This window comes from Crocuta crocuta, unplaced genomic scaffold (genome assembly GCF_008692635.1).
Source record: "Crocuta crocuta isolate KB4526 unplaced genomic scaffold, BGI_CrCroc_1.0 scaffold205, whole genome shotgun sequence".
Lineage (NCBI taxonomy): Eukaryota > Metazoa > Chordata > Mammalia > Carnivora > Hyaenidae > Crocuta > Crocuta crocuta.
Genome location: NW_027530644.1, coordinates 5760752 through 5785985, shown reverse-complemented (window position 1 = coordinate 5785985; position 25234 = coordinate 5760752). Strand labels below are relative to the sequence as shown.

The following is a 25234-nucleotide window of genomic DNA, read 5'->3' as shown; positions in this document are numbered from 1 at the left end:
AAAAAAAAAAAAAAAAAAAAAAAAAAAAAAAAAAAAAAAAAACCCTAACAATTACTATTACTAGCTTAAACATAATCTTTTTCTTCATATTTCTCAAAGATGTATGAAATTACCACTGTGTGCTTAAGATGAGACCTACAAAAACAAATTTTAAGTAACTGATAACACAATCTACAGTAAAAAGGAAACTACTGGGGCCGTTTCTGTATTACCAATTGATTATTTCTTAATTGATTACAAACCAAACTTACTGGTTTTCAATATCTACCAATCTAAAATGTCACTTGAATTCAGCCAGATTTGTTATAGGAGGTACAGGAGAAATCTATTAAAAAATATAAATAACGATGTAAATAAAAAGAATGTATAAACTACTGATCAAAAAGAATGAGAAACTAACTCAAAATTACCACTTAACAGCAGGTTAACCAAGAATCCATATATTTCTCAAGTAATTGTGTTTCTACTATATCACGACAAAAAAATTAAGCATTTCTCTTACTTTAACAACTTTTTTCACATGATGTTAAATATTTAGGCATGTAAGTTTCAAAAAAAGCCTCAGATGGTATGTTTTTATTTTAAATTATTTATAAATTTGGAATATTGTATATGCAGTCTAAATGGTAGCCAGGAAGGCTCTCTGTCTCAACTTTATGTAACTGCTATTGAATATTAATATAGAAACTTATTTGTACAGTATTGATAGTTCATTGGCTTCAACTCTCTTTAGAGAAATGAGAGTAGGGGTGCCTGGTGACTCAGTCAGTTAAACATCTGTCTTCAGCTCAAGTCATGATCTCCAGGTTTGTGAGTTCGAGCCCCAGGTGCAACCCTGTGCTGACAGCTCAGAGCCTGGAGCCTGCTTTGGATTCTGTATCTCCATTTCTGTCTGCCCCTCCACTTCCCTCTCTCAAAAATAAACATTAAAAACAATTAATAAAAAAAAAAGATATGAGAATAAAGGCCAGCAAATGCCAGAGATGAAATTAAATATTCTTCTGTTCATATAGAGGTAGAAAAAAATGAGACTATATTGAAGATGTGTTTATAAGTTTGAGTCAAATTTTAAATAAAAAATGAGAACTCTGTTGGGGCACCTGGGTGACTCAGTCGGTTAAGCGTCTGACTTCAGCTCACGTTACAGTCTCATGGTTCGTGCCATCAGCACAGGGCCTGGTTCAAATTCTGTCTCCCTTTCTCTCTGCCCATCCCCGGCTCATGCTCACTCTCTCGTTCTCTCTCAAAATAAACATTAAAAAAATGAGACCTCTCTTATTTGTTCAGTACTGTGAATCATATTCTTCATACTGTGTGGTGGCCATTTTACATTGTTTAGAAGAAACTAGGGGTCATTATTTTTTTATTTGCTTTAACAAAAGTAAAAACCAGATTTGGGAAATTCCAGGAGTATATGTGAGTACAGATGTTTTCTTTTCTTTTTTTTTAAATTTTTATTTATTTCTAGGAGAGAGAAAGACAGCGTGAGCAGGGGAGGGTCAGAGAGAGAGGGGGTCACAGACTGAAACAGGCTCCAGGCTCTGAGCTGGCAGTCAGCACAGAGCCCGACGCGGGGCTCGAACCCAGGAACCGCGAGATCATGACCCAAACGAAAGTCGGACACTTAACCGACTAAGCCACCCAGGCGCCCCGAGTACAGATGTTTTCTAATGAAAAGGGGGAATACATGCAACAAAAGCATTACTGTAATCTCATATAGGTGGTTTTTCATGATTTCTCATCCTTAATGAATCTTTTATATATGGTTACATTGTAACTTGTATCAATACATATATATAGAGAGATATATGAAACTATATATATATATATATATATAGTTTCTCTTTAACTTTTTAAAAATCATCCAATCCAGAAACCTAACTAACCAGATTATTATAAGTTAGTCAAATTCAAGGAGAAAAAGTTCCCAACATTAGAATCTATCTAAAAACTATGCGATTAGAGTTTACTGTTTAGATTTAGTATTTCTGGGTACAAGTTTGACTTATTTTTTGCAAAATCAAATTTCCATATTCTTATTTTTATTATTAAAAAATTGTTTAGTGTTTTATTTCTGACAGAGAGAGAGACAGCATGAGCAGGGGAGTGTCAGAGAGAGAGAGAGACACAGAATCCGAAGCAGGCTTCAGGCTCTGAGCTGTCAGCACAGAGCCCGATGTGGGACTCGAACCCATGAACCGTGAGACCATGACCCCAGCCAATGATGCTTAACTGACTGAGCCACCCAGATGCCCCTAAAATTTCCATATTCAAAGTGAAAAAGATTTACATGAGAGTTTGTGAACCAGTTAACTCATCCTGAACAAGAGTGCCAGAGGTTAATGTGTGAAAGAACTGGAGATTTTGAATCTGTTAATACAGAAGAAATGAAATAATTTTGAATTCTTTCCAATTTAAAGGCTATAGAATTTTTTTCTTGCTAATAGAGGCCAGGGTGAATAAATTAATATTTATCTTTTAATCCATAATATGTGAATGAGATTTGAATCATAGAATTCTATCATGTATCTCACAGAGTAATCATAGAATCTTTTTCTTTTGAGCATCTTTCATTGCTTCATATTTATTTAAAAAGCTGTAACTTTCTTCATACTTTTCATCCTCATAAATAATAAGTATCTTCATGAAGAGAGAAAAATATCTATTTAAATATGCACATACATTATGCTATTTTTGAACTGTGTTAAAATAAGTAATACATTCATAACCATTGCTATCAATAGCATTTTTCCAAGACCATTTCATTTTTACAATTTTTAATTGTAAACTGTATATCCACAAATTTATGTTTGAAGAGAGATATATGTAAACTTTATCTTAAATAAAAACTAGGTTCATGTATAACCATGATAAAAATACAAATTAAATTTGAAAAACAAAAAGATTAATAAAACTCTTAAAAATTTTAAACTAACAATTATAAATCAATATTTTCTCTTCTGCAACATGGAAGAGCCAAATATTTCTATTTTACTTAGCATGCACTGACTTCATTGTAAAACTTGCTGTGTGACATATTGGTTTGTTTTCTAGTTGAGTCATTTTTGACACTTGACAGAGTGTTAATTGTTGAGAGAGTTTGTAGTACGTTTGAACCAACATCAGAAAAAGGAAGAAAATATTTAAAGGTTTTTAAACTAAGATTCTAAGTTAAAAGATGAAATAAAATACATTCATCCTACAATTTCTAAACAATACAAAGTCTCCCTTCCATCCTTTGTAATAGTACATTTAATGAAAAACTAAGTCTTGAAAATGCAAATAGTGTATATTTTAATTCAAAATTCAAGGTAGAAAACTTATTTAAAAAAATTTTTTTAATGTTTTATTTATTTCTGAGGGAGAGAATGGGAGAAGCATGAGCAGACGAGGGTCAGAGAGAGAGGGAGACACAGAATCTGAAACAGTCTCCAGGCTCTGAACTAGCTGTCAGCACAGAGCCCAACATGGGGCTTGAACCCACCAATGGTGAGATCATGACCTGAGCCAAAGTCGGAGCTCAACCGACTGAACCACCCAAGCACCCCAGAAAACTTACTTATAAGTGTATAGACTCAGTGATTATCCTATTCATTATTTAGTCCATCTTAGCTTAAAAATTTTAACAATATCAGGGCGCCTGGGTGGCTCAGTCGGTTAAGTGGCTAACTCCGGCTCAGGTCATGATCTGCAGTTCCTGAGTTCGAACCTCGCATTGGGCTCTGTGCTGACAACTCAGAGCCTGGAGCCTGCTTCAGATTCTGTGTCTCCTTCTCTCTCTGCCCTTCCCCTGCTCACACTCTGTCTCTCTGACTCTCAAAAATAAAATAAACATTTAAAAAAATTTTAACAATATGAAGAATGAAAGAGTAGACAGAACCTGAAATAAATAAATGCTCATATATAACTGTTGAAATCTGAGCTGTGCCCATTTCAGTTTTTGTTAACTTCTCTTTTTCACATCAATGTAAATTTATATAGACATATAATTAATGGAATAGTATTATATGTTCACAATGAATAAAATGAAAAGTCATATATCTGTTTAACTTTAAGGGTTATATTCATCAAACGAATGCTTTCCAATGCCCTTATTTTCTTTTTTTTTAATTTGGTCCCGGTGGCAATCTTTCTAGTTATTTTTTGCCCAAGTTATTCCTAAGGAAGATAGGCCACACAACTGAACTCAAACGCATGCAGAATGCATCAGAGTTGTGGGATGCCACAAATATTCAGAGTTTACTGTGTTTCCTTTAACAATAGAAAGAGAACCTTTTCTTTATGCCTTGATAGTTGTGGGTGGGGCAGGGTAACATCTGAAAGAAGCGCATACAAGGAACAGAAGCGAAAGATGCAAACGTGTAATCCATTGATGGGGAGGATGAGCATATTAGCTTTTCTCCTATGTTCCAGCTGTAATTTGCTGTAATAGTGAAAATTTTTCTTTATTTATATATGTGATTCATACCGTGATAATATTTACAGATTCCAAGTGACTTTTGACTAAAGTGGTAGTATTTTATGCTAATTTCTGGAATGGTATTTATGAAAAGAATTAAATTACTTCCTACCAATATGTTGAATGAATCAGATATGTTGAATAAATTCAGATGCTTAATCTGAATGCACATTCTGACCAGTTTACAGCAAGATTAATATATTGTAGAAATAATATAAATATTCTCTCTCTCTCCCCCTCCCTCCTTTTATTCCTCCATCTCAGATTTCTGGACCAGTGGAAAATTTTACTGGCTGCATAGAAGTTATAGAAATCAGTAACTGGAAATCTTTCATCCCATCCAAGGCAGTGAAGAAAATTCACGTTGAAAATTGCAGGTAAAATCCATGAATGATTTTTCAAATACTTGTTTGAATAACCACACCAAAAGGTGTCGTTTCTATTTGAAATCATCTAATCAGGACTAGACTACATTTCCTTCATTTTGATGTTTTCTTTATATTGACATTCTATATTTTGTATAGACTATAAGATATTTAAGCTATATTCCAATTAAATTGGACCATTTATTTATAATTGGTTTCAGCTTTCTGCTACATCAGATACATCATGTCTACCAACAAATGATGTTAGTCTTGATCAGGAAGTATCATCTGTAAGAGTGTTTGAAATATAAGCATGCTGTCATGCATGTGATGTATTGTTCAGATTGCTAAAATGTTTCTTTTAAATGTCATTCTCAAAAAGTTGTCATTGTGCTTAAATTTCCATGATTAGTGGCATTTCTTTCAAATAACCTGCTTCTAGCTATAGAACTGTCTATATGTATGGGGGGAGGGGTGGGGAGTGAAGTATCGAGATGGTACATTTGACACAATATTAGGCATTCATGCCATTGGTACAAATTGGTTAAAAATTTTTTTTGCCCGATGGGTAAGAAAACAGGATCATTTATGGAGCCCTGTGATACACTGGGAAAGACACACCCAAGTGAGGTAGGATAGCATGATGAGGCAGGATGTTTGATCACAGAACAGCCTGTTTGACAACAGCAGAAACACATTGATTGACTCCACAAAAAAAAATTGTGAATTATTGAAATCCTTCTATGTACTGTGGTCCAGGATGAACAGAGTCACACAGTGACTGTCCTTAAGGAGTTTATGGTGTAGTAGAGGAGATATTGATGAAATATTCAGATGAATATATAAATATGAAGTGTGCTTTGGGAAAAAAAACAGAAGGCTATGAGAACTTTACACATTTGAATATCAGCAAATTGGTTTCCTTCACAGTTTGGGCGGGGGGTAGTATATGTTCGAAAATTAAAGAAGTACTTTAGAAGGTAAAAGGCTAATTCATGCCCAGTGTTTCCACCTTTAGTCTCTACATTTAAAATATTTTTGTGGTACCTAAAATACAGTGGTAGACAGAGTGCTTATTTTATTTGTTTTTACTCAAATGAAAACTTAATATTTTACATTATATATAATAGATGAGTTCTAGCAATTTTACTATAAATAAAATACTCATGAACCTTATATATTTTACCATTTATTTTTAATTTTTAAAGTTTGTCTCCACTTTTTATTGATTTGCAGTTAGCCATATTTCCTAACAATTAGTTAAACTCTCAGTTTCTTTGCTCTGTAGCTTCTCTGTTAAATATTATGATTTGCAACTCATATTTAAATGAGCAATGAACTTACTAGGAAGTAAACCCATTGAAAAGGATATAATCATTTGCTAATTTATATGATCATCTCCTAATGTAGCAATTGATAAAATTTTCTATTTTTAACTTTATAAAAGTAAGACATACTTAACTTATTTGTAAGAATGAGTATTTAAATATATATATCATATATATAATCATATATATGATATATATAATTATACATATATATATAATCACTATGTAATCTCAGCTATCTGCAAGCCTTAAGACTTTTCTTGATCTCTCTTATATAGAAGTCCTGTTTTATTGCCCTCCAGTGCCATTAATTTGACCTTCATTTTACAGTATTGGTTCCTTATATACTATGTATACCTTAATGCTGCTAATGATATTATCCCTCCCTTATAACATCCAGCACAACTGTCGACATACTAGAGACATTTTGGCTATAATTAAGGTTAGGGCAAGCGGAGACTATGAAATTTCTCTGAACATTTACTCTGCTTCTCTCACCAACCCCTACCAGCACTTTATTTCATTTATGATCACCTCTCCTAAGAGAGTCATTATACTGTATTGGCCTAGAAGCAGTTTTCAAAGCCTAATTCTGCAAATAATTGGCTGTATGACACCGAGTAAGGTTTAAATGTTCCCCATTCCTTTTCAGCGTTATCTGTGAAATCAGAAAAATAACCCTTATAATATTGTAAAAAAAAAAAAAAAGTTAAAATTGGACTTTCTTCTTTGTTAAAAGCTCAGGGACATTGACCTTCATTGCCAAATTTGCTTCCATCTCCAGAAAATTTCATCTTCTAATCCCTCTTCCAGAACTGACTTCTCTCTCTTCCCGCCTCCCTCATTCACAAGTCTGGCTTCTTCTCAACATTTAGACCTCAACTTTACTATGTCCTCATTCAAGAGGCATTTGTAGACCACCCAAAATGAAATGACCTCCCCCTACCATGTCTTCTACTCACTATTTTCATATCTTTTATTCTTTATGAGGAATGATACTATTTTGAATATATTTATTTGTTTGTTTGTATGGTCTCTTTACTGCTATTTCCTCATGGCCTGGTTGGTAGAGGCTCAAAAATTTACTATATAATATATCTTGTGATTTGACTATGATTATTTCTTCACAAAAATTTTAATATGATTATTTGTTTAGCTTTACAGAGTGATTCTCAAACTTTTGGGTCTATGCATTCTTAAAAAGAGTGCTATTTTTGTTGACCACAAAGAGCCTTTTTTAAAAGAAAATTTTAATGTTTATCTTTGTGTCTGAGAGAGAGAGAGAGAGAGAGAGAGATACAGAGCATGAGTGGGAGAGGGGCAGAGAGAGAGGGAGACATAGAATCTTAAGCAGGCTCCAGGCTCTGAGTTGTCAGCATAGAGCCGATGTAGGGTTTGAACTCACAACTGCAAGATCATGACCTGAGCTGAAGTCAAATGCTTAACTGACTGAGCCACTCAGCATCCTTCAAAGAGCCTTCTTTAATGTGGAATATATTTATTATTTACTATATTAGAAATGAAAACTAAGGAAGTTTAAATATATTTATTAGTTAACTCATAAGATAAAAAATGTTTATTACATGTTTAGTATAAAAAACAAAATAGCATATGTTTTGAAAAATAAGTGTATTTATTAAAACATATAAAAATGATGAGAAGAGTAGCAGTGTTTCACATTTTTTGCAAATATCTTTATTGTCTGGCTTAATGAAGGTACCTGGAAACTTAGAGGTGTTTCTGTTATCCATCTGTACAATATTTATTCTGCTGAAATAGTTGAAGACATTCTGCCCTCATACATATGTATTTAGAAATGAGAGCAGTATTTTAATAACCTTTTTAGACAATTGGGAATACTCTTCTTTGTACCAAAACTTGTTAAGTAAAAGATTCTTAAAGGTTAGTTGCAATGTAGAAAGTGAACCTGATGATCAATGAACCTCTTATACTCTGTTACATTAAAATCCTTCTTTTTCACATTTGGAATGGATCTTTCACCGATGTACAATTTTGTAGTATCACTTGGAAAGTGTTTTGTCTTGAGTTATTCGGCTATCCTAAATGTCAACACATATCAATGTAAAATATCAAAAAGTCCTATCTGTAACTAATATATAATATTATCTAATAATATATATAATATATTATTTCCTATATATTTTTAATAGTCACCTACATTTTCTTTACCAGTGTTCTTAATTAGTAGATAGTATATACCTCAATCATGAGTTGTCTTGGGTCCAGGGTACGAAAGACTGATCATTCAGGCTCCATGGACAGATACCATATAGTATGACATCAAAAAACTAAATCAGCTATCCATCCCTAGGTTTTTGGTCTAAAGAAGCACAGATATATGATCTGATGACACTTGGAATAGCCTTATTAAAACTAGAAAAGCATTGGAAAACAAGGAAGTAGATGTTTGAAGGGATGAATATGATGGAATTACTTGTAAGTCAATTGAAAGCAATGAAATACATGTATATGTATGTGTATGGATCTGAAAGCATACCATTTAGTGAGGAGAAAAGGATAGCTGTAGCAACATACCATTTGTGTGCACTTTTGAAGTTTCATTATGTACAACTAACTTATCCCTTATTACACATTTTCATATTTCCCCATTTAATATTAAATACTCTAGATTATTTGTACCCTTTCTTTCTTAAATGATCATTATTTCTGAAGAAATGTGTTGTGTAATGGGGAGAAGTATTCAAACAGAAGGAAATGATTCAGGGACAAAAAACAAATCATCAGAGATCATTTTCCACTTTTTAATTCTTTATGCACAAATCATGTCAGCAGAACATCAGTATCATTAAGTCAAACATTATTAGCTTTCAAATAAGAAAGTATTTATCATGCCTTTATAAATTTGTGGGAACAGTCTAGAATTCTACTTTAAGCATATACTTGATTTAAGTGTTTTATTAATAAAAGACTAAGGTATAAAGTTTGAACATTCTAGTAATATATCAGTGCTAATTTTTTTTACAAACTAAGCATCTATATCATTTACAAGTAGATAATATGAACCTCCAAAATAAAACTTAAAAGCAAATTTTGATTTCTCAGTAATGGGAATCCAAAGTTCATCATTTTATTCTTTCAAATAATATAGTCAAATTAAATCTAAAATGAAACAAGAGGTATCAGGTAAATTAAAATATTCTCTAGTTCTTTAGCACTTGTCTTATGACAATGTGCTGTGACATTGTTATACTCTTGGTGTCCTAGAGACGTGATTATGATTTACATGTGAGGAACAGATTATGGACAAAAGGTGAAATTGTACTTTGATATTTATTTTACATTTGTAATTTGAGACTGAAGTAAGAGGGCTTTCTTCATGAAGCTGAATTTTTGACAGATGAAGAACTCTGATTTGAATATACCTTGACATGGCTACCATTAGTGAGGGCGAGCTTAGTGTAATGTTCTTCAAAAAGCTAATTTGTGCCATGAGTTGCTGATTCCCATGACGAGAACAATAGTATAGGGGAACTGCCTTCAGAAAAATAATTAGTGCCTACCTGGCTGTTCAATAATAGACCATACAGTAACCTACAACAACAATACGATTAAATAAATAATAAATATTTTATTTCTTTTTTTTCTTAAATAGTTTATTGTCAAGTTGGTTTCCATATAACACACAGTGCTCATCCCAGCAAGTGCCCCCCTTTGTGCCCATCACCTTCCTTCCCCTTGCCCCCANTTTTTATCTTGATGAGGTCCCAATAGTTCATTTTTGCTCTAGATTCTCTTGCCTTTGGGGATGTATCAAGTAAGAAATTGCTGCCGTTGAGGTCAAGGAAGTTGTTTCCTGCTTTCTCCTCCAAGGTTTTGATGGTTTCCTGTCTCACATTGAGATCCTTTCTCCATTTGGAATTTATTTTGGTGTATGGTGTGAGAAAATTATCTAGTTTCATTCTTCTGTATCTTGCTGTCTAGTTCTCCCAGCACCATTTGTTAAAGAGGCTGTCTTTTTTTCCATTGGATACTCTTCCCCACTTTGTCAAAGATTAGTGGGCACTACATTTGTGGGTCCAGTTCTGAGTTCTCTATTCTATTCCATTGGTCTATGTGTCTGTTTTTGTGCCAATACCATACTGTCTTGATGATGACAGCTTTGTAGTAGAGGCTAAAGTCTGGGATAGTGATGCCTCCTGTTTTGGTTTTCTTCTTCACTATTACTTTGGCTATTCAGGGTCTTTTGTGGTTCCATACAAATTTTAGGATCGTTTATTCTAGCTTTGAGAAGAATCCTGGTGCAATTTTGATTAAAAATACATTGAATGTGTAGATTGCTTTGGGTAGTATGACATTTTACGATATTTATTCTTCCGACCCATGAGCATGGGATATTTTTCCATTTCTTTGTGTCTTCTTCAATTTCCTTCATAAGTTTTCTATAGTTTTCATCATACAGATCTCTTGTATCCTTGGTTAGGTTTATTTCTAGGTATCTTATGGTTTTTTGTGCAATTGTGAATGGGATCAGTTTCTTGATTTCTCTTTCTGTTGCTTCATTGTTGGTGTATAAAAATGCAACTTATTTCTATACATTGATTTTGTACCCTGCGACTTTGGTGAATTCATGAATCAGTTCTAGTAGACTTCTGGTGGAGTCTGTCGGGTTTTCTATGTAGAGTATCATGTTGTCTGCGAAAAGTGAAAGTTTTGACTTCTTCTTTGCCAATTCTGATGCTTTTTATTTCCTTTTGTTGTCTGATGGCTGACGCTAGGACTTCCAGCACTATGTGAAACAGCAGTGGTGAGAGTGCACATCCCTGTCGTGTTCCTGGGGAAAACTGAGAGCTTTCCCCCATTGAGGATGATGTTAGCTGAGGGCTTCTCATAAATGGCTTTTATGATATTTAAGTAAGTTCCTTCTATCCCGAGTTTCTCGAGGGTCTTTATTAAGAAGGGATGCTGTGTTTTGTCAAATGCTTTTTCTGCATCTATCGACAGAATCATGTTTTTTTTTTCTTTTCTTTTGTTACTGTGATGTATCACATTGNTTTTTTTTTTTTTTTTTTTTTTTTTTCCTGGGTCTTTGTCTGCCCAGGAATCAAAGTGATGCACCTTTGTAGAATGAGTCTGAAAGTTTTCCTTCGATTTCTATTCTTTGGAATAGCTTGAGAAGAATGGGTATTAACTCTGATTTAATGTCTGGTAGAATTCTCCAGGGAAGCTATCTGGCCCAAGGCTCTTATTTGTTGGGCAATTTTTGATAACTGATTCAATTTCTTCACTAGTTATGCATCTGTTCAGATTTTCTACCTCTTCCCATGTGAATTTTGGTAGTGTGTATTTGTTTAGGAATTTGTACATTTCTTCTAAGTTGTCCAGTTTGTTGGCATATAGTTTTTCATAGTATTCCCTGATAATTGGTTGTATTTCTGAGGGATGGGTTGTAATAAGTCCATTTTCATTCATGATTTTGTCTATTTGGGCACTCTCTTTTCTTTTTGATAAGCCTGGTTAGAGTTTTGTCAATTTTGTTTATTTTTTCAAAAAAACCAACTCTTGGTTTCATTGCTCTGTTCAACTGTTTTTTGGGGATTTTATATTGTTTATTTCTGCTCCCATTTTATTATTTCTCTTCTCCTACTGGGTTTGCAATGCTCCTATTGCTCTCCTTCTAGTTTCTTTAGGTGCGCTGTTAGATTTTGTACTTGCGCTTTTTCTAATTTCTTGAAATAGTCCTGGAGTGCAATATACTTTCCTCTTAGGACTGCCCTTGCCGTATCCCATGGAATTTAAATTGTTGTATTTTCATTTTCATTTGTTTCTATATATTTTTTAATTTCTTCTCTAATTGTCTAATTGGCCCATTTGTTCTTTAGTAGGGTGTTCTTTAACCTCCATGTTTTTGGAGGTTTTCCAGACTTCTTCCTGTGGTTAATTTCAAGTTTCATAGCATTGTGATCTGAAAATGTGATGGTATGATGTTAATTCTTTTATATTTATTGAGGGCTGCTTTATGTCCCGGTATGTGATCTATCTTGGATAATGTGCCGTGTGCCCTTGAGAAGAAAGTGAATTCCATGGCCTCAGGATGTAGAATTCTAAACATAAACTTCAAATCCATCTGGTCCAATGTGTCATTCAAGTCCATTGTGTTTTTAGTGATTTTCTGTCTAGTTGATCTATCCATTGCCTAAGTGGAGTATTAAAGTCACCTGCTATTAGCACATTCTTGTCCATAAGATTATTTCTGTTTGTGATTAATTGTTTTATGTATTTAGGTGCTTCCGTATTTGGTGTAGAGACATTTATAATCATTAGCTCTTCCTGATGGATAGACCCTGTAATTATTATATAATGCCCTTCTTCATCCCTTGTTACTGCCTTTACTCCAAAGGCCAGTTTGTCTGATAAGAGTATAGCTACTCCAACTTTCTCTTGACTTCCAATACATGATAGATATTTCTCCACCCTCTTACTCTCAATCTGAAGGTGTCCTCAGGTCTTAAATGTGTTTCTTGTAGACAACAAATAGATGGATTTTGTTTTTTATCCATTCTGCTACCCTATGTCTTTTAATTGGAGCATTTAGTCCATTTACATTCAGTGTGATTATTGAAAAATACGAGTTTAGAGTCAATGTGTTTTCTGTAGGATTCATGCTTATGGTGGTGTCTCTGGTACCTCATGTTCCTTGCAACATTTCCCTCATAGAGTCCTCCTCAGGATTTCATTTAGGGCTGGTTTAGTGGTGTTGAATTCTTTCAATTTTTGCTTATTTGGGAAGACTTTTATCTCTCCTTCCATTCTGAATGACAGGCTTGCTGGATAGAGGATTCTTGGATGCATATTTTTTTCTGTTCATCACATTAAAGATTACTGCCATTCCTTTCTGGTCTGCCAAGTTTCAGTAGATAGGTCTGTTACTACTGTGATAGGCATCCCTTTGTATGTTAGGGCCTTTTTCCCCCTAGCTGCTTTCAGAATTCTCTCTTGTCCTTATATTTTCCAATTTCACTATGATATGTTGTGCAGATCAATTCAAGTTACATCTGAGGGGAGTTCTCTGAGCCTCTTGGATTTCAGTGTCTTTTCTTTCCCCAGATTGGGAAAGTTCTCTGCTACAATTTGTTCAAGGCCTCCTTCAGCACCTTTCCGTCTCTCTTCCTGTTCTGGAATGCCTATGATATGGATATTTTCCATTTGATTGTATCACTCTGCTCTTCAACTCTCCTTTCTTGTTCCTGGATCAGTTTATCTCTTTTTCTTGGCTTCCTCTTTTTCTATAATTGTGTCTTCTAATTCACCTATTCTCCTCTCTGCCTTTTCAGTCCGTGCATTGGACACCTCCATTTTATTATTCACTTCATTTATAGCTTTTTGTAATTCATCATAACTATTTTTAAGCTCCATGGTGTTTGTAGCAATAATTTCTCTGATGTCTTCCATGCCTTTTTTAAGCCCAGCAATTAATTTTAGGACTATTGTTCTAAATTCTTTTTCAGTTATGTTGCTTATATCTGTTTTGAGCAGTTCTTCAGCTGTCATTTCTTCCTGGAATTTCTTTAGAGGAGAGTTCTTTCATTTCATCATTTTAGCTCGCTTTCTGTCTCTTATTAGTTTTAAAAACTTGTTATGCACTCTGCACCTGCGAGTATTACTGTATTAAAGAAGGCTTATTGATTGTCCAGGGGCTGTCTGTTCAGGAAGTGTTCTTTTAATGGTGTCTCTTGGTGTCTCTTGTTGAGACTTTGGTTAGCTTATTTCTCTATTCGTAGTGGTATTTGGGACTCTCCACCATGTATACTTTGGTTTACTTCTTGAGGTAGCCCTAGAAAAGAAAATAGACAGATCAACACACAGGGAACAAAGGCACATAAATGCAGACAAAACCAACAAACAAGCAAACTGAAAGGAAAAAAGAAAAAGAAACAAAAAGACAGAAAAGAAGGAGGAGAAACAAATAATAAAAAATTTTTAAAAATGAAAAGAAAAAAGAAAAAAACCCAAAAGACAAAGGATAGTCTAAAGCATAAAACTAGAATTCCCAGCTACAAATAAAGAACAGGGTGTATGCAGTATGGGTGGAAAAGAATATACAAAGAGAGAAATGACAGGGTGTGGAGAAAGCAAAATTGATCAGGCAGAGAGACTAAGAGGCTTAATTCAGAGAGAGAAAGAGGAGAAAAATGGTAAGAGGCAAGGAGAAAGAAATGAAGATAATGTTACTCAGAAAAACTATATAGTCTGATTACTCCAGAGAGAGAGAGATAGAAAGGTAGTGGTGGAGGTATAGAATATACATCTGGAGAATAGATTAAACGTGTCTGTTTAAGCAAACCAGTCACCAGAGTGCACAGTCCAGCAGAGGGGAGGGATACGAATGAGACAAGGGAAAATATATCTGAATAGAAAGAATTAATCTAGAATTAATCACGGCAGTGCATCCATGTTGGTCCTGCCCCAGGTTCAAGTAAAAAAAAAAAAAAAGCAGCTCTCTAGCAGGGATGGGCATGGTTTGGTGTAAGCAGGTCTTAGCCTCCACTGCGTCCCATGGACTGCTCCCTGAAGTTGCGCCCTGGTGGTTGTGGGGAGAAAAATGGCAGCGCCCCAGTCCCTTCTGGAACCAAGCGTTGCAAATCCCTCTTTTGGGTCCGATCTCCCAGTGCCTTGGGTGTAGCCAAGTTCGGCTGAGTTCTATGTCCCATGCCAGGTCTCGTTTCTAGATATTAGTCTGCACGCTTTATTGATACCACCTGAAATATAAACCCTCAGGCCCAGTCCTTACAGACAGTTTCAAGGCTGCCACTTCCCCACTGAGGATCCAGCCTGGAGAGAGGTGAAGCGGTTTCAGGCCATGCTTCTTCCCCTCCAAATGGAGCTGGAGAGCAGAGGAGCAGTTTCTTCTGGTGCTGCCTGGGACCGGGTCACTAGCTCAAAGTCAGCACCACAGCTGGGAACCAGATCCCTCTCTCTGCTGAGCTGAGATTTTTCTCTTCTCCAGGAACAGTTCTTTGAGCAGTCTCTGCCGCTCTTTCTTTTCCCCTGACTCCCCGCGGCTCCCCTCTCTCCATGTTTCCGGTCCTGGCCTGTTTTTATCTTCCCCAGTTAGCACTCATGCACCTATAAGGTTGTTTTCTAAGCGAACTCTGTCTCCTTTTCCTCCCAAACTCCTGCGGCGCTGTAAGAGTCCCTATGGCTTCAGGCCTTCTCCATTTGAGAGATGGGGCAAGTGAAACATATGGAGCTCCCTACTTCTCTGCCATCTTGCCCCAGACTCTAAATATTTTATTTCTATATTCTTCATTTTTAAGACTTAGAATGTAACAAACCTGGGCTGACAGTTTGATGGATTCATATGTGTTTGCATTATTTCTTTTCTACTGTATATTATTGCTTCACTTCTCTCCTTATGTGGTTCTACTTTTCAGTTCTGTTATCTTCTTATAGGAGTTCATTCCTTATGACTTTCACTATATGTGTCATTTGTACACTTCAAACCTTCTAGGAAATAGTCTGTCAACTTTATCCTATTTTTAAGACTTTATTATTTAATGTGTACCCTTAAAATATATTTTGTTATTTTTAAATATCTTATAAAAATGTTATGTATCTAAAATATATAATTTGGTGACTTAATATACATATATATAGTGAAATGACTACATTCAAACTAATTAATATATCCATCTCCTCACATAGTTACCATTTTTTCTAATGGTGAGACCACCTGAAATATATTCTCATAGCAACTTTCCAGTATTTAATACACTATTACTATGATGATCATGTTTTATGTTAGATCTCTAAACTACATAAACTACATAACTCTAATATTCCATAACTTTAGTTTTATACTCTTGAGGCAGCATCTCCCCATTATCCTTCATCTACCTGAAACTGGTAACCATAATTCTGCTCTCTGCTTCTATGTATTTGACTTCTTTCAGATTTTACAAAAGTGAGATCATGCATTTTTTTTTCTACATGTAGCTTATTTCACTTAGCATTATGTCTTCTAGGTTCATCCGTGTTGTCACAAATGGCAGGATCTCCTTCCTGTTTGAGGCTGAATAATATTCTATTATTTATATATACCACAGTCTCTTTATCCATTCATTCATTGATGGATACCTAGATTGTTTCCATATCTTGGCTGTTGTGAATATTACTTCAGTGAATACGGAAACACAGTATCTCTTCAAGGTACTGATCTTATTTCCTGTACATATATACCCAAAAGAATGATTACTGGATCATATGGTAATTCTGTTTTTAGGGGGTTTTTTTGTTTTTGTTTTTTTTTTAGTAACCTCCATACTGTGTCCTGTTGGTGGTTATTACCAGTTTACATTCCTACCATCAGTATATAGTGCTCCCTTTCCTTTCATATCCTTGGCAATGTTAGTCATCTTCCCCTGCCTTCTTTCCTTCCTTCCTGAAATAACTATCCTAAACATGTATGAATTGATATCTCATTGTGTTTGAAATTAGCATTTTTCTGATGATTACTTATGTTGAGCTTCTTTTCATACCTGTTGGCCATTTGTATGTCTTCTTAGAAAAAGTCTATTTCTTTGCCCATTTTTAAATTGGATTATTTGTCTTTTGTCTATCGAGGTGAATGAGTTTCTTATATTTTTTGGATATTATCTCCTTTTCAGATATATGGTTTACAGATGTACAGATATTTTCTGTAAGTCCATATTGCCCTTTCATCCATCCTGTTGATGGTTTCCTTTCCTGTGCAATAAGAAAAAAAAAATAATGTAGTCCCTCTTATGTATTTCTTGATTTTGTTCCTTAGGTTTTAGTGTCATCCCAAAAAAAAATCATTGCCAAGCCCCATGTCAGAGAGTTTTTCGCTAGGAAAAACTTTTCTTCTAGGAGTTTCATAGTTTCAGGTCTTCCATTTAAGTTTTTAATCCATTTTAAAATGACACTTCTTAACAGAATAATGGTCCAAATTCAATTTCATTCTTTTGTACATGGAGTTCTGGTTTTCCCAACATGAAAGTTTATTAAACTTAACTTTAAATATGTAAATTTACATTGGACATATATTAAATTTTTAAAAGATGATGGGATCAACCATGTCAAGTATTTTAGTCCTATAATATTTGAAATTAAGGCTATAGGGGAAACTTTTATAAAATCATGCCATGAAAAATGTTTTAGCTGTAATTTAATGAAGTTCTACAGTTTTACATGAAGGAAAATATAGAGGTGATATACTTGTATAATTGAGAAATGTGTGTATCTTCTCAGACAGCTACATTTGCTTTCCATATATCAAAGCCTTTAGTTTGTTTTTGCTTTTAACTTGTATTTGTCTTGAAAATTTAGGATTATACACACACAGACACACACACACAGACACACACACACACACACAGCTTAAGATAGGTCTTTTGTATTTCTGTACTCTTCAAATCCAAACTAGATAATCCTAACAGTCTTTATAATAAATAAAATTTAGAAAATACACCATTATTACATCTAAATATAATGAAACATTTTTATCATCTTATATTTTTTGATATTTTAAATGAACTGCACAATATTTAAAAATATTTCCTTCTTGGGGCTCCTGGGTGGCTCAGTCGGCTAAGCACCCAACTTTGGCTCAGGTCATGAGTTCGAGCTCTATGTTGGGCTCTGTTCTGACAGCTCAGAGCCTGGAGCCTGTGTCAGATTCTGTATCTCCCTCTCTTTCTGTCCCTCCCCTGCTTGCACTCTGTCTCTGTTTCTCTCAAAAATAAACAAACATTAAAAAAAACTTAGAAAATGTTTTCTTCTCTAGAATTCCATAGTGGACTTAAATACATATATCAGGAATTTTTATGATTTGGATATAACAAGATGTCCCTATTTTGAATGGGTGGAGTTCGTTTATTAGTAAATATGGTCAAGAAAAATAGACACATAAATTCTCCAAGTAATTATGTCTAAAGATACAATAGAATAGAACTAGTAAATGCATAATTGAAGTCTTCAACAATCTAGGCTTGACAAACCTCTAAAGCGATTAATTACGTGTTTGTGGACATACATGATTTATTTGACACTCCTCAAATATTAGCAATTGAGTGAACTAATTTTGTGGAATTCTAATTTCCTGATGTATCTAAAAATGACTTGAGTCCTACATACGTGTCAATTCTGTCGTTCCCATGATCACAAGGAAACTCGTGTTTAAATGCATAGCTTTTGTTAAATTCTTTCTACTTCCATTTTTCAAGTGAAGTGACACCTTAATGTTACTGGCACTCTGATTCTAAAGCTGAAAGCAATCAAGTAAAAAGAGGAGAACAGTACCTCTGGAACCATGCATTGCACCGCTATTATCTCTGTGACTGAATGCTTCCTTCATTTATAAATGGTGATAATGATAATAATACTGGCCATAGAGTGTTGCTGTAAGAGATTCATGATTTCATATATACTTTTAAAAAATTATCGCAATAGGATCAAATGGCAGGTACACACTTTATTATTACTAACTAGCTACTACTGTCCTTTTAATTGTTGTTGTTTATCATTTGTTCTTCCTCAAATGAAAGATTTACATAGTCCTTTTTCTACATTTTCCCAAAGAAAAAGTAACACAGAATTTGAGGGTCAGGGCTCAGGAAAAAGTAGTCAGATATTTCAGAGAATAGCATATAATACAAGAATATAAAATTTTGACTATTAGTCATCCTTGGTCTTAGATATCCCTTGACCATTCCCACCTCAGGTATTTCTTAAAGATCTGCATTTGGCCTTAGTCTTAACATTAATAGAACCTAAAGTGTCTTTCCTTGAATCTGTCCTTATCTCATTATTTTAGGAACCCCTAACCCCTCACTCTCTATGTAATTTTTTTACTATCATACTAAAAAGAGCAATTACCTCTCATAATATTGCTTTTTTTTTTTTTTTAACTTCTAGACCATGCCCTGGGGCCTATCTTTTCACAATTAAATGTTTTACTATAGTTTTTCATAAACTAAAAGTAATTCTTTTCCTAAAAGTAATTTAAAATATTTTTTATTACACAGAGTTCATCACAATTTATGATTAATATTCCTCATCTACAAAAAGATTGCTTCTGCTCTGTACACAGACAGGAACTTAACTTAGAGTACTTAACTGCTGGTTTTGTGGAAGTGGGTTTGAGTTAAACTGATGTATTTTAATGGTAGAGAAATTAATCAGAAATACGAAGTTTGAAAGTTTAGTCTGCTACTTTTATCAATATAACCTTGCAGTAGTAAGTTAACCTCTATATACTTCAGTTTCCTTACCTGTAAAATAACGGCAATAATAGAGTTAGTAACTAATGATAGAGTTAGCGTGGGGATTTAATGAAAATTGTATAAACAATGTATTTAGCACAATAACAGAGGAAGCGCTTCCATTGTATTATTTACTATAATTAGCCATCTTTATATATGTCTGTTTGACCACATTCCCTATCAACTAGTAGAATAGTCATCTAAGAAGAAGAATGTTTTCCATGAGAAACTCAAATGTACCACCTTCATGTTTTTAAAGAAGTATCTATTTTAATTGCTAGTACAAAATGAACAAAATAGTACAGTAAAATAAATAAAAATAAACACAAAGACATTTAAGAGCAAAGCACAGATATGAGATTCATGGGTTTTATTACACTATAAATTGGGTTTATTTCTATTCCAATTTAACTTTTTTATTTGGCATAAGTTTTTTAACTAAAATATATTTTCATTTTTCTGCACTGTAGAAACTTTCCAGTGTTCTATTCCTGTCTCATTCAAATCTTTATGCATTGCATACTTTCCTTGACAATTGAAAGATATCAATATTTATATTTTAAAGTCTATTTTAATACTCGGTTAATGAAACATTCAGGAAAAAGAAACTTTTTCGATTACAATGAAATGTATACAGTTGGGTTTTACTTATAGAGATATAATCGTATCTGTTAGAATTTAATATGAATCTTTCCCAAATACTACTATTTGAGGTTCTGGTAATACATAACATGTTTGGTTATTATGAAAAGTAGAAATGTTGTTCACTTAGGAATTGTAGAATTCATGGTAGTGTTCATGATTAATGATGGTTCATAAAAACTATTGCATATGTTCAAAGCTGTGGTGAGACCACAGTGCCCTGAGGCATCTATATATTGCACTGTGCTTCAGATATATTTGATTTTCAATCTCTGCTTTTGGTATTAATGGATAGCCACCTTCCAAATGCTTGCCATTGCTTTCAGAGTAAAAGTTAAATTCTCCACTAGCTTTGCAACAGAACAGTTTATGCACCCCCTCCATAATATACAATTGCCCCATAGAAACAGTTACACAGGCAACAACAAACTTGCTTAATTCTCTCCATTCCCACCTTGCATTTAGGTAGGACTGTTGAACTAGTCCTCATCAATGACTTGTGAGCTAAAGAAACGTGTCCATTTTCTGGCATATGATGTTTGGAAGTGCATTTGTTGTCTTTTACTGGCTGAGGAGGACTTGAAGGACCTAACATGATTGAAACTTCTAAAGTTTAGAAAAGCTGACCAAAGCCTCGGTGACTTAGTCATTTAAGTGTCTGACTTTGGCTCAGGTCTTGATCTCATGGTTCATGAGTTCAAGCCCCACACTGGGCTCTGTGCTGACAGTTCAGAGTCTGGAGCCTGCTTCAGACTCTCTCTCTCTGCCCCTCCCCCATCGCGCTCTGTCTCTCTCTCAAAAATAAACATTACAAAAAAATTTTTAAAAACCTGACTGTATAATTAAGAATATATAATACTGAAAGAAACACTGGCTCATTAAGCCACTGCCTCATATGAGCAAAATAAAGTAAACCATACAGCAAAGATAAATTTAAAAGATGCTCTATCTCTTCCAGCCATATTGCTCACACGAACTCAAGGTAAGAGAAAAGGAAAGAAAAACAGAAAAATAAAGCCAGCTTGAAAATTATGACAAAGAACATTGCACGTTGTTACTAACATGGAACAGACTAAATGCAAATAGGTCAGTGCTTCCTAACTTTGTACAGAAATAGATCTCCAAGAAAACCACAAGCCTGGATTTAAAACAAACAAAACCCCTATAACTATAAAGTATCTCTTGGTCCCCAAAATTTATATCACATGAAGCACTATGTGAAAGCTCTCTTTCTTGAGGAGCACATACTACCCAAAGCCCATTCCAGATAAGACTAGAGAGGCAGGTCAGAGACCATGAATGCGGAGATTTTTTTTCCTGAGCCAATCAGGCTAATCACGGAACTGTCTATAGTGCCGAGGCAGAACATGTCACAGTTGATGACTTAGCTACTTTCTGTCACTGCTATGCATTCCCAGGTCTAGCTTTCTAGACCTCTAAGAAACCACAGCCAGATCCGATGATAAGGACTAGGCTTCACCCCAGAATCATTGACTTTGACTAGATGAGATTGTATGTTCTATCTTTTGGGAAGGGGCTGAGTATATTCTATATGAGAACGAAGGGCATACATGGATATGTAGTGGTCAGAGGAGCAGCCTAAGGGGAAATGCAACTAGCTGTCAACCAAAGTAATGTTGAGCTTTTTCTAAAGTCAGTAGCTAGGACAGGGACCTCCTTTCCTAGCCACTTGCATCTGCGTCAGAGGTCAGCAAACTGTAACTACAAGCTAAATTCAACCTCCTGCCTTGTAAGGCCCAGGAATAGAGGTTTTTTTGTTTTTTTTTTTACATTTTTAAATAGTTAGAAAATTTTCTTTAAAAGAATACTATTTTGTGGCATTTATACATTTCATAAATTAAATCAAATTCACATAAAGTTTTACTAGAACATAGCTACTCCTAATCCTTTACATATTATCTATGGCTGCTTTCAGACCTACAATCACAAAGTTGAGTAGTTGTAACTGAAATATATATCCCACAAAGCTTTAAATATTATTATCTGGCTCTTACAGAAAACAGTTTGTCAATCTCTTCTATAGGTGGTACCACAGAACTAGTTCTCACCAATGGAATACAAAGAGAAATGAATTATGTCACTTACCCAAACATATGAAACATATGTGATTCTTCTGCCCTTTCTCTCTCCCCTGTTCTTTCTTTTCTCACTTCCTAGTTGGGCGCAGAGGACTCTGAGACCCTACCTAATGGTAGAGTCACAAGATGGAAAGATATTAAGGTCCTCAGTCAGGTTATGGAAAAATTCTGCCCCTCAATCCACTGAATAGGAACACCAGCATTAGACTGCTATGTGAGCAAAATGAATTTGGAAGAGCACTGGAATTTGGTGGTCTATTTGTTACAGCAGTAAATATTATACAAACCAATATAGACTGCTAATTTTTATCTTACCTAAAGTGCCAGCATGTTCAGCCTTGCATATCTTTACTTAATCTGATTCCATTGTATTCCTCTACCTTGTGTCTTACCACTCCTCCATACCTACATTTTTATTCCTCAATTTTATAATATTTTTAATTCCTTCTATGCTGTAGATATTTAAACAAATAAAGAAGAATTACTGCCGTTAAGGAAGTCATGGCATATTAGGAGGGGAAACACATTGATGAACAATTATAATAAAAGTGACAATTACAATGATATAAATATTTTCTTGTTTGCCATAAGAGTGACTATGATTGATAGATATCAACAGACACAGCAGAAGTGACTTAATATAGGTACAGGGTATGACTTAGTATCACACAGTCACTTATGCTGGCCTCAGTCCCAGTCAGAGAGATATCTGCCCTGGCCCTCAGTTCCAAAGAATGTATTCAGCTACAACAGGCACTGCTTGGTATGTAGAGAGTCTTTTCAGGTCCTTCAAGAAACTCTTTGATTACCATTATCAGGCCTCTGTCAACTTTTGCAGACTCTGGCAATGTTGCTGCCTACTCACCAGGTATATGTAACTGGTAACCCCAGAGAATCCTGTTTGCTTATTATGGGACTATATAAATCCAAGGTCAGGTTTCTGAGAACACTTTTTGGTCCTTGCTGGATCTGACCTCAGATATACCTAGGGTTTATTCTTTTAATAGTCATTCATTCATTAAATATGTATTGACCTTTGAAGGTTTTATTCTCTTGTAGGTATTGAGATAGAAATGTATATAAAAACCAGTCTGTCCCACCTGAAGCAAAGTCTAATGCATTTTAAGTGATGTGGGTGGGAGTAGAAAGAGGGAAATACCCAAGTTAGCACAAAGCAGGCATAACAGAATCAAAATCTATACCTGGTTTCTCTCCAGACTCTGAAATACCTTTCAAATATTGAGAAGAGAATCTTGACCATACTGAGAAATTGGTGGGTGAATATCATATTCTACCAGTGTAAGACAAAATAAAAACAAGAGTCACTGGTCTAGTGGGTATCTAAATGTATGATGGAATTTGGGTTGTACAGAAGAAATTCATCTATCTCAGCTTGGGAAGGGGTGGGTATAATTTATAAAAGAGGAAATGTGTGAACTTGGTGAGAATAAAATGAGAATAGGGAAAAAAGAATGGAGAAAACTGTTCTAGGTAAAGAGATACAGATTTGTTTTGTTTTCAGATGCCATTATTGGTTTGCTTGAGCATAAAATACAAGGCAGGAAGCATGAGACATAAGCCTCAAAATGTAAGCTCAGGTCAGAGAAGGGCAGTTTGGAGTGTTAAAGGACTTAGAGCTGCTGAGAATCAGGAGTATGTTAATATAGGCATTTGGATGGATTCAGGTGAATCACTCCTTATAGACTGGAATCTAAAACTGAAGACATGAGACTGGAATTTGGGAGACCAGATAGGAGGCTATTTAAATAACCCAGGAAGAAACGAGTACCTGAAACAAGCCAGTGTTGGTAGAAGATGGATGCATATTATTTAGAAAGAATGAAGGCCAGAATTAGCTACTGAGTTTCAAGCAGATGAAGAATAAAAAGAAGACAGGAATGACTCCTAGGATTTTTGCTGAAGTTTCAAGATAAAAGTGAGTAACATCAACAGCTATCACCAAAAGAGAGGGAAATGTTGATAGTGTCTCAGCCTGGATTCCTCATGTACTACTATGTTTTTTAAATAATGCAATTCCAGGGACAACGAGAGAGGGGAAAAGGAGAATGAAGTAGGGCCTATACGTGAATTTGTTAGCAATCTGGATATTGTTTGGCAATAAATTGGACTGATGGTACGGTCTCAGTGGACTCTCTTAGAGGCCATATGTGCCACATGGAAGGGAGGAAGAGAGAAGACTTTGTTCATCAGCATCTTTGGCTGTAAGGAGTGACCCAGGTCACTTACATAGAAGCAGGTGAGGATAAGAGGATCTTAAATGGTTCTTATGAATGTCTGATATAAATAGTAACACAAAAATTTTCATTTTGGATATGTAGAATTTGAAGTCTTGTGTGAATAGCTTTTGACTACATATGTACAGTAGACAGACTTATGTAAGGGAATCTGTGACTTATGATAATATGAATTTAAAATACAAGTTTGGAGATCTTAATATAAAAATAACAGATAAAACCATAGAACTGAATAAAGACATCCAAGAAAAGTTTGCAGAATGAGAAGAGCAATGGGTCAAATGCAAAAATCTGAGCACCATCTACTTTTTACAGTTGTTAGTCTAGGAAGCACCTGAAAGAGATGGCTCTTTGGAGGGCCTTCAACTTTTCACATATCTTCCTCGAGCAGAATTTCATATACCTGAGATCTAGTGTTCTTCATAAGTGTTTGCTTTACTAGAAATGCTTTGTATTTCATCCCTCTTATTTGGGAAAAATCAGTTCACTCATTCATCCAGTCAATCAAAATTTGTATTAAAGCTCTTGCTGAGTGTTTGGGACTCGGTGCTGAGCCTCCCAGATGTGGTCACTGACTCTATCGGACTTTCATTAGGATTATTTCATTACCAGCAGTGGAGATTCCAAAGGTTCACTATTAACCTGTGATAATGTGGTATCTTTCAAGTCTACTGTTAACCCTGAGATGTATTTCTCAAAATATGGAGGATATTCAAGATTATTATGTTCTTTTTAAAATTATGTCATGATTTCCATTTAAAATATAGAGGCTGACATTTTGAAAATTTATGTGCACTGTAGTGGCCATACTGCTTCATGACATC

The 25234-nt window shown here is 34.8% G+C and overlaps 1 protein-coding gene across 1 annotated transcript in view; it reads left to right on the top strand.

Annotated features, from left to right (window-relative positions):
* The window catches only part of EYS (EGF-like photoreceptor maintenance factor), a 730244-nt gene that overhangs the window by 222169 nt on the left and 482841 nt on the right, over positions 1-25234 (top strand). The window contains exon 6 of the mRNA XM_077769091.1: positions 4724-4836. Coding sequence (XP_077625217.1) covers positions 4724-4836 — 113 coding nt within the window. The remainder of the gene's footprint in view (positions 1-4723; positions 4837-25234) is intronic.